Here is a 13,587-nt window from a genome sequence, read left to right on the forward strand (position 1 = left end):
AAAGATAGAAGAAGAAGAAGCGAAGAAGATGAAGAACAATCCTTGCCACAGAAGGAGAGGAAGGGACGACGCACCTGCTGCAGATAGAAGCAGCGAGCGAGGGCAATCGAGGCTATGATGTTGTGACTAATGACGTTGATGATGATGATTGGTGATGGGGCGTGGTTGGTTTGCTGGTTAATGTGATGGATAGTAGCTAACATACAAGAGTCGATAAAGGACTTTGAAGGACTACACAATACTTTTTGTGGGCGCGCGCGCGGCTGCCTACTACTGCTGGCTGGATACTCATGCAAGTACTCATGATTTTACTCATGGTTTACTCATAGACAATCAACAAATCACTCATGTAGTACTCGTAGACGTCTCTAAAAGTACTCAACCCACGAGTACCGCTGCGGAAAACATGTATGAGTAACTCGAGTACTTTATACTCACCCATGACTCATAAGGACCTCCTTATGAGTACATGTTACTCATAGGCCATTAGTAAACTTGAGTAACGAGAAATGTACGATACTCTCTCATACTCACCCATCTCATGGGTGACTAATTACCCGATACTCATCCGGTCTGTGCAAATCCTTTGTTGTAAAATCGTATTTTGAAGGATAGAAACCCCGACGTTTTTGGTTATCTCTACAATGTAGTCAGAGGGATGGTAGGATGATAAAAATTTTAATTTCTAAACAACAGGGCGATACATTTCGTCGAAAAAATTCTTGAGCATCATGAACACGAAATAGGGACTAACGAGAATTTTAATCATGTAACAATCATGACCAATAAAGCATGACCTCGAAAGGTCTCTTATCCTGCATTCCTCCGCATTTTATGCCCGCCAAAGTTTTTTTTTAGTTATTAGTACAAATTGTATTTTAATCAGTACCTTTTTTACTATAATCGCAATATTGCATATAATTCAATCATTGTAATCCGATAATACTGTTATTGCCGGTCAACGATGTGGTCTCGACTGGCCGAGGGCATAGCTGACATCGTCGCTCCCGAGGAGATTGAGCTAGAACATGAGAAGGAAAAGCAGCTTAATGGCCATTTGAACGCAGTTGTGGCACCTTCGCCGCATCTAACTACAGCCAACGAAGCGGACGAGCAGGAGCAGTATATCTGCGAGCTTGAGCGTGCTCTGTTACAGCGAAAAAAACAAAACGAAGCCTTGGAAGAAAAAGTAATATGACACAAGTTAATATTTGTTTAAAAGTTACTCAGGTGTAATTTTATATCTCCAATAGGTGCTAGAGACTAGAGAAGAAGTTCAGCAGCTAAAAAGTCTTCTGAAAGCGCAGGTGTTGGTACAATCACTCACTCACGGATAAGCATAATTAATTCATGTTTTTGTAGGAGGTAAGCATTTCCGAACAGAAGATCATTATTGATAATTTTCAAATTGTTAGACAAGACGAAAAAAGAGCAGAACGATTCGATACAGAATGTGATAGTGATCGACTTGTGCAAAAGTTACAGGAATCTCAAGCTGAGGTGACAATCCTTTTTGCAAATGAAATGAGAAAAAAGCGTTAAATTTTTTTTGATTGACACACTAGACAGCCGCTCTGAGGACGCAGTATCATGCTCAAGAAAAGGAACTTATTGTGCTACGTGACCGAGTTGACGAACTAGAGGCTGCCAATGAGACATTACGTGATGACGACCGAGAGGCTCGTTTGAGAGCTGTTGAGTATGAGCAAGGATACATGAATTTATTAGCTGAAATGGATAAGCTCAGGACGACAAACGAAATGGAAAAGAAGCTTGAAGATTTAAGCTTGGCTGAAAGTCAGAAAGTGTATGATCTGGAAGCTCGATTATTGGCGTCGGAAGCAGATAAGGCAGTTGCCCAAAACGATGCTGAGAGACTGTTACGAAATTTAAATGCTCTGGAAGGAGTCCTTCATCAATTTCAAGTAGACAGCAAGTCACGTAAAGAATATGTGGCTACGATAGAAGCAGAACTTGAACAGATGAAGAAAGAATTGCGAACTCGACAGACTAATTTGAAGCCTATGGAAGAAGAAGCAAGTGAGCTACAGCGTGTAAAAGAAGCATTGGAGAAGAAGACTCGTGAATGTGATCAGCTTCGGGAGGTAATAATTGCATCGACATTGTATCTATATACTGTCGTTAAGTAATTCAATTTAACTCTATTGGCTTTTACAAGGCACTTGAAAGCACTGCAATGCATTACAACTCAGGACGTGAAGTTCTGAACAAAAGTCTTGCTGCTCAACTGGTGGTAAGAGTGACATATCTTCGAATACATGAATAGCAAATGCAAATAATGATGTGTATAGGTGGCATATGTTGATAGTACCAAGAAGGGTGAAATCCTTCAGTTAATGGCGCGGATGATGGTGAGGCACTAATATATTCACATTATTTTTTCATGCGTATTGTAATATTTGATACTGCAGGACTTCACTGAAGAGCAAAAGCGCAGAGTTGGTTTAAGCTGCCCTATTCAAGGTAATGGAGGTGGAGGACTTTTTTCATCGATTATCGGGCTTGTAGCTCCAGATGAGAGCGAGATTGTTCCCGTTGATCCATCTGCGATCGAAGGCAAGAGTTTTGCAGATATGTGGTCGCAATTTTTGCTCGACGAAGTGTCGAAAGGAAAGTAATATAGAGGTCCATCAATAGTAACGATCAAGTTTGCGGTAATAGCTATCTATGAACTGTCAAAAAATTCTTCTAGAAAAAATCTGATCACTCGGACTCAACTTCATAAATGTGCCGAGCGTCCAGACTCTATCACATTATGCTGCTTCGTTGGAACTGTAAATATCGTTTTATGCTTCTCCTCCATTTCTTTGGCTCTCTCACGGTAAAACGCCATCAAACTCTGCATATCATCATGCTTTCAAAATTAAAGGCTAGAGTATTCAAGACATAAAACTTACCGCTTTCGATCTTGCCGCCTTCGAGAATACTTTATTCTCACACGTTTGATCTTGCACATCAGACTTGACACTTTCGAAGTTATCGTTAGATGTAACTAAAGCTTTTTCTTTCCAAACTGCTGCCGTTTCTTTCAGCGTTGGTTGCTCCTCATCGCTTGTTTCAATGGAAGACAATTTTGAAACTGGCTCTGATACACTCAAGGTTACGTTCATTGGTGGTTGTTGATTTGCACTTGTTTCACGCATGGGTCCTAAATCAATCCATTCATCGCCGTCAATGTCAACACTACGCCCAAAAGCCACTATGACATCCATTGCGTTTTTCAACACACGCTTTTAATCACAATTTGAGCGATGTGCGACTATCTCATCAAAGGAAATGCATGATTCAGTGCCAAAAATGGCTGATTTTATGCCGCAAACGGTACGAGAGGCAGCAACGCACCCAAGGAAATTATCCTGGCTTCTTGCCAGGTGTTCGACTCATTATATCAAATTATCCGTCACTAATTATTTCTATTTTAAACACTACTTCATATAACCTTTAATATCTGATGATCTCACCAAACCTGATTACATGTTTAAGACATCCATGCATTGCTGTGTCGGTCGTGCATTTTCGTTAACAATGCGGCTTGGTTGTTTATTACGTGAACAACTCCAGCTTTTGGCTTCGGGAATTCGCGTATGTACATCGCGGATACTGCACCCTTCATAGGTTTCGCTACACCAGAAGACGTTGCCGTGGCAAGGTTTGGGATACGCTTAAGCGGCAAAGCAATGGCTCCTAACGCAGTGTTTGGTCTTATGCGTTGCGTAACCACACTGGTACGTCCACATCTGTCGCTACTTGTACATGCATTTCGATTCCTGCCCGCTTTGGTGTTAAACACCGGCGAACGGGCCCGAAGTAAAGGTGTTGATGAAGAATTCGTTATATGCTATAAAAAGTATACATCGGGAGTTAGTGTTGTGCTACGACATAAAAGTGTCAAATGGTTTGTACCGTTCTAGCTACAATTGGCGATAGTTGAGGAGTCGATATTGGCTCACTCGTGATCCCCTCAATTTCACAACATCCATTTTCGAGCGAAGAATTCGCCAAATACTGATTGCTAAGTGGTTGAGAGCTCGAAGAAGAAGCAACTAAAGTATCGGCAGCAAGACGCTGTTGGCGCTACGTTACGTCCGTGAATCCATCAGATCAGAAAAACATTGTCTAACATGATTACGTACATCAAAGCACCTGCGAGACATTGTCGTAGGTCCATCAACCCGCTGTGGGCCTTTGATGAATAATTCATCCTGCGATAACATCACCCCGGAAGCGACTATCATAGTAGCAGGGATAGTAGAGGCATTAAAATGTGTTTCAGCAGCCTCGAAGATCTGATAAGTAGCGCTCTCAGTTTCTTGCTCGTCAAATCTGAGACTACTAGAATGATCGGTCAAAGACTGTATCGTAGAGAGTTTTCGAACAGATTTTGGACCTGAAAGCAAATCAGAAAGTCGTGTTAATCTTCGCTGATGTAGTGTGGAATCGGCGGTTTGGGACTGTTGGTGTTCAATGTTGTGGCTGTATGGTGTTGAACCTATCAATGGCTTTATAGCTGGGACTAAATAAGACGATGCTCGACGGCTTACTCGACGTGGTCCGAGACTAGAAAGTCGCTCCTTTTTACTAATATCGACGATCGAAGAAAAACTGTCGACATTCGTTTTCATGCAAAGAGGTGTTGCAGCTAAGGACTCCACAACCTTCAGAGATGGAGGCGTTATCACACCGACATCCATTGATACCCGTGTTTCTGGAACGGAGAAAACTCGAGCAACGGCCGCCCACTTTGCGAATTCCGTCTTCCGTGTCGATGTCCTGAGAGATTTTAAACAATTATTTCTCCATTCGACGACCTCCTACAATGACATTCAGTAACCAAAAAAACTTGCTTTGCCATACATACAAAAGCCAGACGCACGAGTTTCTCGGCGTCCAAGTTTTCTAGCTGTAAGATCTCAACAGTCTTCGTAACTTCACCTGTTTAAGAATTACAACATCAGTCAACGAACAACAATCTAATCGTGCCTTAAAAAAGATACTCGTGTCAATCTTTTTTTTTCGTGTACGCAATTTATTATCCAGTGAGCTTTCGACGCATGACACTTGTGATGTAACCGCTTTCGAGAGAATTGACAATGGTTTTTCGGGACTTTTAAACGGCAGGCTGCGCACTGCGTGTCGGTCTGCATCATTGATTGCTGGTTGGAGCTCGCATTGAAATCGAGTATTATCCACACTTTGGTCAGCTTGGGCTGCAGCAGCAAACACTGCATCAAATATGTCTTCTTGAAAGTGTGAGCTCGCGTAATTAAAGAGCTTTTGAGCGAAGCATTTCTGACGATAGTACACATTTGTCTCCGCTAGAATTAACTCGACGCAGCTGATGGCCATTGCCTCGCTCTCATTATCTTCGATTGAGGCCAATTGCAACCACCGATTCACTGCTACGATATCCATACAAAGGAGTTGGTAATTAGTGCAAACCGACAGTCTTTGAGGATTTATCACCAAGAATAGCAGACTACTCACAGAAGTGTTCATTTTACAGTGAGGCAATAACGAGACACTGCTATATATACTTGAAACCTACACTTATTTGTCAAATTTTTATTATGTGTTTGTAGAGTCTAAAGTGTGTAGGCTTAAATTTTCACTATGTACTTACGCATATACGCATACATTTGTTTTTACCTACATGAATGCACTCAGAGTTTTTTTCTGTAAAGAAGCTATTTAATTTTGTTAAAAAGTGCAAAACTGGAAGTTGAAGTTTGACTCGCGCCTGATAATCCATGAAGCCAAGATAAAATAGATACCGTAATTATTTATGATTTCAATAATTTATCATTTCAGTACAATATCAGCTATAGACCAAGAAAAATAATCCGAATCGATCAATTGCAACATCATCACCATCCGCACGCAAGATTATGGCTGCAAGACAAGACCTTTCAAATCGGATTACTTTGAAGTTTAGTGTATACTTATGAAATTTAGCAGCCATTATCACCCAGTATTGTTTGCCTCTATCTTCGTCAATTTAAGCAAATCTGAATGCCTGTCCCATCTCTTGGAATCGACACTTGAAGAGGCGCATACATTCATCAAGAGAAACGCACCTGATCTCCGCATCCATCGAGAGAGAAGGACGACGACGCGGCGCCATGAAGGCTAAGGCGAAGCAGCACAAACAATCCCGTCTCGACGGTGATGTAGCTATGTTCGACGACTTAAAGCAACGGCGCACTAAGAAAGCCGACAAATTAACCATATTTAATACCGTACGAGTACTTAACACGAAACATGGAATAGAGAGCGGTTAAACATCGGATTTGTAATCGCTTGTAGCTCAAGATCGAGACTCAGCATATCAAAGACAACACAGAAAAGAATGACAAGAAGACAGCGTCATCTTCAAGCACCAGTAAGAAGCGACGTCGACGCTCTGCAGCAGAGATTGATCGCAAGTTTAAATGCTCGGTAAAAGGTTGTCCTAAGGTGAAGTTCATTTTGCTGATTTCGGAGTTTGATTCGGATAGAAATCTTTAATTGAATTTTTAGGCTTATGGATCCGAAGGTTCATTAATTCACCATCAACGGGTAAAACATCCCGAATTGGCACAGGCTGAAGCGCAAGAGAGAAAAGAGACGCAGGTGATAAAGAATTATTGCCATTTGTGCCCGTTATCTCTTACTACCCGCTTCTTGTAGGTTGGTACGTTCTTGTTACCACTTCACAATGCGCCACGAAATGTTGCGATTCGACCAGCGACGCCAATGATGACAATTGCACCTGATTCGAGTATAATGATCCGAACTCAAAGCTCCGAAACAATAAGCCCGACCATTTTCCCTCCGGATTTAATTCCTCCGTTTGTTAACACTTCACGCTGCAACATGCGCTCGAGATCAAATTCGGAGCCAGTCACTGTGAATGATTCAGTCTCGAAGCCGTTTCATTCTATCGCAGCTCCAAAATCAAATCCGATCAAACAACGAGCTCGAACACCTCGACCGCGTCGAGTGAGCACATTGCATTCAAAAACAGTAATATCCACTACAGAACTTCTGAATATTCGCCCAAAGTCCGAGTCGTTTCCAGAACTGGATTCGTTTCAGCCTTTTGAAGCGCTAAGCATACCAGTGAATCAACGTAGTGACAGTGCAGCAAGTGCACACGAACCAATTTTACCAACAACTAGCGTCAATTTCAGTAATCAACAGTCTTTCGATTGGTCGATTGCATCGATTTCTGCTTCAGGACATTCTTCATCGTTACCTAGTGACGATCAAGCGATTGATAGTGACATTTTATCCGTTCTCGCTTTTGATGACACTGACGATATAAACAATTCTTCCGAGCTTGATTTAAATGGTGAGTCATCTTTACCTCGGTTGTATCAGTCGACAAGGAACGATACAAATTTGGTGCCCGTGGAAATGGAGTGTTTTAAAATTGCTGGAAACTCGGTACTACCAACTGAAAGTTCGCAAATGTTTGTGCTAAATGAACCAGAAGCTGAGCTCAATTCAAATACTTTTGCTGCACTTCGTGATGACTGGACGAACGATGCGCATTTGTCTACGCATTTGGAAAAAATGTCCATGGCACAAATTGAATCTTCCGCCACGATTAACCAACAGGCAACAGTGGAAAGATTGCGCTCTGCATCGGATCCGATCCACGTTGTGAACGCTCCGATGACGCTGGAAATGACGCACTTTACAATGGAAGATGAATTGACACATCGAAATGAGCACAATAACCCATACTTGCAATGGTATGGTGGCTCGATTATGCCGGGCATTGCCAATGCGTCTACTGTGAACAGCAATAACCCACTGTATTGGCAGGATGTCACTGCGACCGTGGCAATAGATGCCAAGCAACCATCTTCTGCTGCTCTTGATGAGTTGCTCCAGCATGACGATGCAGTCGACTGGAAAGCGACGGGTGGGCTCGAAGACAAGACTGAGATCAGCTTTGCACTTCTTGATAATGAGATGTCGCCAACGCTGCTATGAATATAGGCTTGTACCATGTCAACGTAATGTGCACGCTTCATACTTGGATCAGTTGCTTTCACAAGATCTGCGTGGTGTAAATTTGTCAATGTCCATTTAGTAACGAGAGCAAACAAGTTGTGGTCTTAGAATGTGTTAGAAATTGTGTCATCAAGTATGTAAGAAAGAATAGTGATTTACATGTAAGTATGTCTGGAGAAAGTACGAGCTAACCCTATTTGTAGCTGTTTCGCTCAAACGTCACCTGACTGTAATAGTAGCGCGTCGAATGGCACAGCGTGACATTTGCAACATTGGTTCCTCTTCAGATGGTCCTCAAACGTCATTAGATAAAAAACAAGATGAGCGCCAGTCAAATCGGCAATGTCTGTCTCAAGTAGTCATCAAGAGCCAAATCGAGCGCTCGGATCGCATTAGAGCTGTGCTTCAGTTCAAACACAACTTTGACGCGTCTTCTACAAGAGTCGCAGCTCAAAGTGCTGTTTTCCGAGCAAGAAAAGATAAAGAAAAGGAGAAACAGGCTCAGATGCATCAATTTTATATAGAACGAGGCCAAAATCCTTACGAGGTCACAAGACGCAATGAAGTACAGCGTCAAGCTCAGAAGGAACGATCCCTTATCGAAACGAATATTCAGCTTCGAAAAGCCAATTTATTAAAACGAATTGAAGCTGAAAATATTCTTCAAAGGCAACGTGAAAAGGCAGAAGCTGATAATCAACGCTATGAACGCAAATACCAGCGTGAAATGGGTCGAGCAGCGCAAGAGGAGCGCACTAAAGCGTACTTGCTGTCTCGCACGGGTAAAGAATCGCTGGATCCGACCGGGAAATTAGTAAGAGTATATCCGTCTCAAGAGACTGAATTGAAAGACCACAGCTTTGGACTCGGGCTGAGCGCTATGCGTAGCCAACACCGACGTGTTATTGCCAATTTGCTCGCGAAACCATATCATTCCGAAGCGAAGATAAATTCAATGCTCCTACCACGACAGCATAATCAGCTATCACAACAAATAAATGACGAACATGGAGAGAGCATAATGACACCCAGTCAGGAACTGCATCACGTCAACCGCGTTTCAACTTCGAATGATACCATTAAATTGCCTCTTATAACGTCACACTGTCGTCAAGGTGATTGGAGTGAAGATCACCATACAACAGAGCGCAAGCCGACACATCAAAGTAAATTGGAAAAGAAATACTTAGAGGAATCGCGACAACGACAAAAGGATTCGAGATTTGCGCATCCGCAAGTTGTGTGGGGCAAATTGTTCACTGGAAATGCGTTTGTAGCGAATCCACCGGTCCTTTGGTTTAAAGATTTCGATGTTAAGCGAGACCATTGCCTTTCATTCACGATCACAAATGTCTCTAACACGCTGAATCAATTTCGTCTATTACCATTGAATGACGACGTAAACGAGCTGTTTCATATTGCATATAAAAGACCTGGTCGCATGTCTGCAGGAATGAGTTGCGTGTTGAAGATGACATTCACGGCTACAGAATACAGAGATATTGAAACGACATTATCTATCGCATCGCCAACCGGAGTTTTTCAAATACCTGTGAGATGTACTTGCAAAAAAGCCGTGCCAGTATTAACCCACCATTTGGTGACTTTTCCTGACGTTGTTGCTGGAGAACGTACAACTGTCGCTTTGACACTTCGTAACGATGGTGCTTTGCCATTCGAATATCAAGTGCGTTGTTTGGAACCTTGGGCGATCAAAACAGACAATTTAGAGTGTCATTCAGATCTCGTGACTGGAAATGCAAGCGGTATTGATGCTCTGGATAAGAAAACGGAGGTTGACATCACTCCCGACGGGTCAATGGAGACTTTGAAGCATATTCGTGTAGACGAGAACGCGCAAGATGATAATGGTGACCAAGTAAGTTCAAATGATGTGAAGTGCAATGAACCATCTCAACAACCAAATTCTGAGGCAGTTGCTTGTACACAATTCGATGCAATCGTTTCTGTTCGTGAAGACAATAATTGTACCGATCAGCTTACAATAGACGAGCAAGAATTGATGACTCGCGTCATCGACTCATCCTTGTGTACGGCTGAAGATATTCTTAAACCAATTCAATTCAAAAAGCAGGGCGTTGTTTCACCGTATTCAACAAAAACGTTATCGTTTACTTTTGCACCAATGTCTGCCATGAAGATCGACAATCGTTCTTATAGCATCGATTTTCTAGCTCGCTCATGCTCAGGAGCGCCATTGGAGCTGTCATCCATTCCGATATATGTGTCAGGTAATGCCTTGCAAACTCCAATTTATGTTGCTCACTCCCGTCTGGACTTTAGATGTTGCGCGTATGGGAAACTTTATCGTCAACAGCTTGTGATCGGTAATCGAGGCAAAGTTTCTGAGAAAATTCGGGTTCAGCTACCAAAACCATTGTTCAATTATGTTGAGTTAAGTCCAGAGAATGGTTTTGTGCAAGCTTCAGCTGCGTCTCAAGAGGGAACTTTGGCCGTACAAGTGAAATTTCGACCGCAAAAAAGCATGTGGACGCAAATTGAACGCGCTGGATGGGGGTCTCGCAAGCTTGGAATGTTAGTCGCGCCAGTGCGAATTGTTGTGCCTGATCAAATTGTTCCTGTTACCGTTTTCATCATAGCAAGATTAACTACACCTTCACTACGACTGAATGTATTGAACCAAGGCACCCTTATGAGAGGGCTTGAGTTCGGGGCATGTTGTGTTGGACACGGCGTCAGTCGCGATCTTCTGATCACAAACACGGCACGAGTTCCTCAGCGGATTGGAGTGACGTCCGTCCCTAAAGATGTGACGGTTGCCGACGCTATTCAAGGAGTTTTGATAACTTTACTTCCTGAAGAGCAGAGAATTCTGCGTATTGTGTACATCCCGACTTCTCCAGGTGATCTAGTAAGTGCCGAAACAAGTGTGGAGATAAAGCCGCAGCTGACGCTCTGGTCCTCGACGTTCAATGAAGAGTTTAAAGTGCCATGTTCAGGTTACGGCGTTTTAAGTGATCTGCGTTTCTCGCATACAGTTGTCCGTCTCGATGCCATATCGTTGCACCAGGTGCAAACGTGCAATGTCGTCGTGACGAATCAATCCGACTGTCACACGATGTTTTTTGAATTGCTTGTCCCTTTTGAAGCTAAATCCTTTTTCACTCTTTCGCCACTTGTGGCACGGCTGGATCCGCACGAAACAATACGTGTGGAGATCGCATTTAAACCTACTGAAGCCATTTTTACACTGCCCGAAAAGTGTTTTTTTGCGCCACAGTCACAAGCAGGTGCAGCAAGTGATTTACCAGTCGATGCAGTTAGCAATTGCTCAGACTTGAGTGCGATGACTAAACAAAGTGATCGCTCCAAACACCGAAGTTGCCACCACACGTGGATAATTTTATGCATTCAAAAACACGACCACGGCTCGGATAAAAGACTATCCAAAAAAACTGTCCCACTCCAAGCGCTTGAAGTTCGAACAACCGTTGTGGACCCTATTTTGACTTCTTCAACGACTGTCCTTCAATTCGGGCAAGTGGCAGTCGGGCAAACAGTAGTGCGCGATTTGATTTTAGAAACGACTCAAAGCGATAGCGTGCAATTGCGTGCTCAACCTTTGCAAGTTTTGGGAGCATTTCGAATAATTGAAGCCCCCCGTGATATTTCGAACAGTCAAACGACAAGTCAGATTCAAGTTGAATTTAGCCCGTCTGAACCTATCGTGTACGAAGATGAGCTAGAGGTTTTAGCGCCTGGAGAGATTATTCGTGTGAATCTTCGTGGTACGGGGATAAAATCCACTTTATCCTTCACTCCTTCTGACGGAAAGGTGGATTTCTCAGATGTTTTGGCACGCACACGTCACGAAAAGGATCTAGTTTTGACAAACGAATGTGCGTTTCCGTTAGAATTTTCATTTGTTCCTTTGGATGAAAAAGACACAGGAATAGCTAAGCTGATCACGTCGACGGGATTACCAGTATTCACTTTCTCTCCCACGAGCGGTTGTATCCCCGAACATGGGTCTTTATCAGTGCGTGTTGTCTTTCAACCAGATCGCGAGAATACTGGTCATTATTTTCAAAGATTCAGCATTGAAGTTCCCAATGATAGTAAACAATATCTCATCAGTCTCTCCGGACGCTGTTGGGAAAATCAGCTCTATGTATTCGCTCCGACAGCAGCAACGAGAGGTGACGATCTTGAGACGTCACCATCAGTGATCCCAGAACCTGTAGAAGATCTTTTTGGTATGCCACCAGATCTTTCATTAAGTCAGATTCGGAATGGTGGACTGTCAGATCTATTGACTTTGGAATTACGCAAGCCACCAACCACTCTCGTCCTCATTTTTGCGAGAGATAAACACTTGCAGAGTGGCCGAGGATCTCTAATGGCTGATGCCATGACAATCGATACACAAATCACAAATACACTATTCATTGGAGGCACTATGCCAAGTAATGGAGGGTATGACGGACATAAAGAAGGTGTGAAAGGCACTACTAATGGATCGGCTGGCTCTTTCGAGCTTATTGTGGACAAAGATTCTCCTCACGCCAAATTGTTTACATTAGAACCAATGCGTGGCTCGATTAGTGCTGGACAGCAGCTAAAAGTTCAAGTGACGTTTAGTCCACCTACATCTGCGCTTACATTAAATACAGCGATGCCTCACTTTAGTGGCGCTACCTCGGAAACTTGGTCTGAGCTTGATCTCGCGGAGTGGGTGGAGGTTCGAGTGCAGTGCCATTTGAGGGGTGGATCGTTGTGGCGCGCTTCAACGACGACGGGAGAGACCATGCCACCTGTCGCTGGTAAAGGCCAGTCTAAGGTAAATAATGGAAGCTCTGACAATGTGGATGTACGGACTGTTTCAGTGGTCTTGCGGGCTTGTTTGGAGACAATGGACATGTAAACTGTTAGACGTCTTAACGATTGCTTTATCAATACTAGAACGCGAGGTATTTGTGCCGATTACTGAGCTCGTACAAAATCTAAATATTTAGCCATGATTCACTCAACTGGCGTTGAGACATTCAATGCCTCGAATTTAAAACGTGGTGACAGATACACACTGAAATTATTGTCGTAGGCTGTGGGAAGCATCACTCGGTCGATCTTGCATTGAATTTCTGAAGTGGCTTTGAACATGGGTGGCGTATGGCTAATAAATAAATGCAGTGGTAGGCAATACACGTCCCCATCTAAAAATGACAAAAATATACACTTTTAGATCGATATGAATATTATTGACATGCAGACAAATCATCCTTCCCAATTCACCATGGTATCCTTCTGAGCTTCGCTTTTAGTCCGGAAAAATTTACAAACACCATATCGTAGAGTTGTACACACCCCGTAATATGATTGTTTGAAGCCAAACAATCATTTCGTTTTATAGGCTTTTTGATTAATTCATGATGTAGAGCCCAAGTTAAGTGTTCAAGTCAATCGTTTCGATTGGGAATCGGAACGTGCGCGCCTGTTACACTTCGAATTCCGACGAGAATAATCTAGCGCTTGACCTAACTCGTGAGGAGCACACCGTGCTGAATAGAAGTAGTGGGAAGCATT

At 43.0% G+C, this 13,587-nt stretch overlaps 4 protein-coding genes across 4 annotated transcripts; 3 read left to right on the forward strand and 1 right to left on the reverse strand.

The window, feature by feature from the left end:
* Positions 1 to 964: 964 nt before the first annotated feature.
* PHALS_09512 (uncharacterized protein) lies at positions 965 to 2,639 on the forward strand (the record flags this gene model as incomplete). Its single annotated transcript, XM_024723648.1, has 7 exons — positions 965 to 1,189; positions 1,254 to 1,307; positions 1,363 to 1,500; positions 1,566 to 2,105; positions 2,180 to 2,254; positions 2,313 to 2,372; positions 2,433 to 2,639. 7 exons carry the CDS (start codon positions 965 to 967, stop codon positions 2,637 to 2,639), a joined length of 1,299 nt encoding a protein of 432 aa, XP_024571759.1.
* Positions 2,640 to 2,740: 101 nt separating this feature from the next.
* PHALS_09513 (uncharacterized protein) lies at positions 2,741 to 5,433 on the reverse strand (the record flags this gene model as incomplete). The annotated part of the gene is made up of 9 exons (XM_024723659.1): positions 2,741 to 2,860; positions 2,919 to 3,204; positions 3,263 to 3,280; positions 3,364 to 3,400; positions 3,628 to 3,859; positions 3,925 to 4,095; positions 4,155 to 4,832; positions 4,895 to 4,953; positions 5,016 to 5,433. 9 exons carry the CDS (start codon positions 5,431 to 5,433, stop codon positions 2,741 to 2,743), a joined length of 2,019 nt encoding a protein of 672 aa, XP_024571760.1.
* Positions 5,434 to 6,140: 707 nt separating this feature from the next.
* PHALS_09514 (Zinc finger C2H2-type/integrase DNA-binding domain) lies at positions 6,141 to 8,001 on the forward strand (the record flags this gene model as incomplete). The annotated part of the gene is made up of 4 exons (XM_024723670.1): positions 6,141 to 6,257; positions 6,325 to 6,474; positions 6,538 to 6,630; positions 6,688 to 8,001. 4 exons carry the CDS (start codon positions 6,141 to 6,143, stop codon positions 7,999 to 8,001), a joined length of 1,674 nt encoding a protein of 557 aa, XP_024571761.1.
* A 268-nt stretch (positions 8,002 to 8,269) lies between these two features.
* On the forward strand, positions 8,270 to 12,928 carry PHALS_09515 (uncharacterized protein; the record flags this gene model as incomplete). Its single annotated transcript, XM_024723681.1, has 1 exon — positions 8,270 to 12,928. One exon carries the CDS (start codon positions 8,270 to 8,272, stop codon positions 12,926 to 12,928), a length of 4,659 nt encoding a protein of 1,552 aa, XP_024571762.1.
* Positions 12,929 to 13,587: the final 659 nt, after the last annotated feature.

Source organism: Plasmopara halstedii (genome assembly GCF_900000015.1).
Source record: "Plasmopara halstedii genome assembly, contig: Scaffold_42, whole genome shotgun sequence".
NCBI lineage: Eukaryota > Oomycota > Peronosporomycetes > Peronosporales > Peronosporaceae > Plasmopara > Plasmopara halstedii.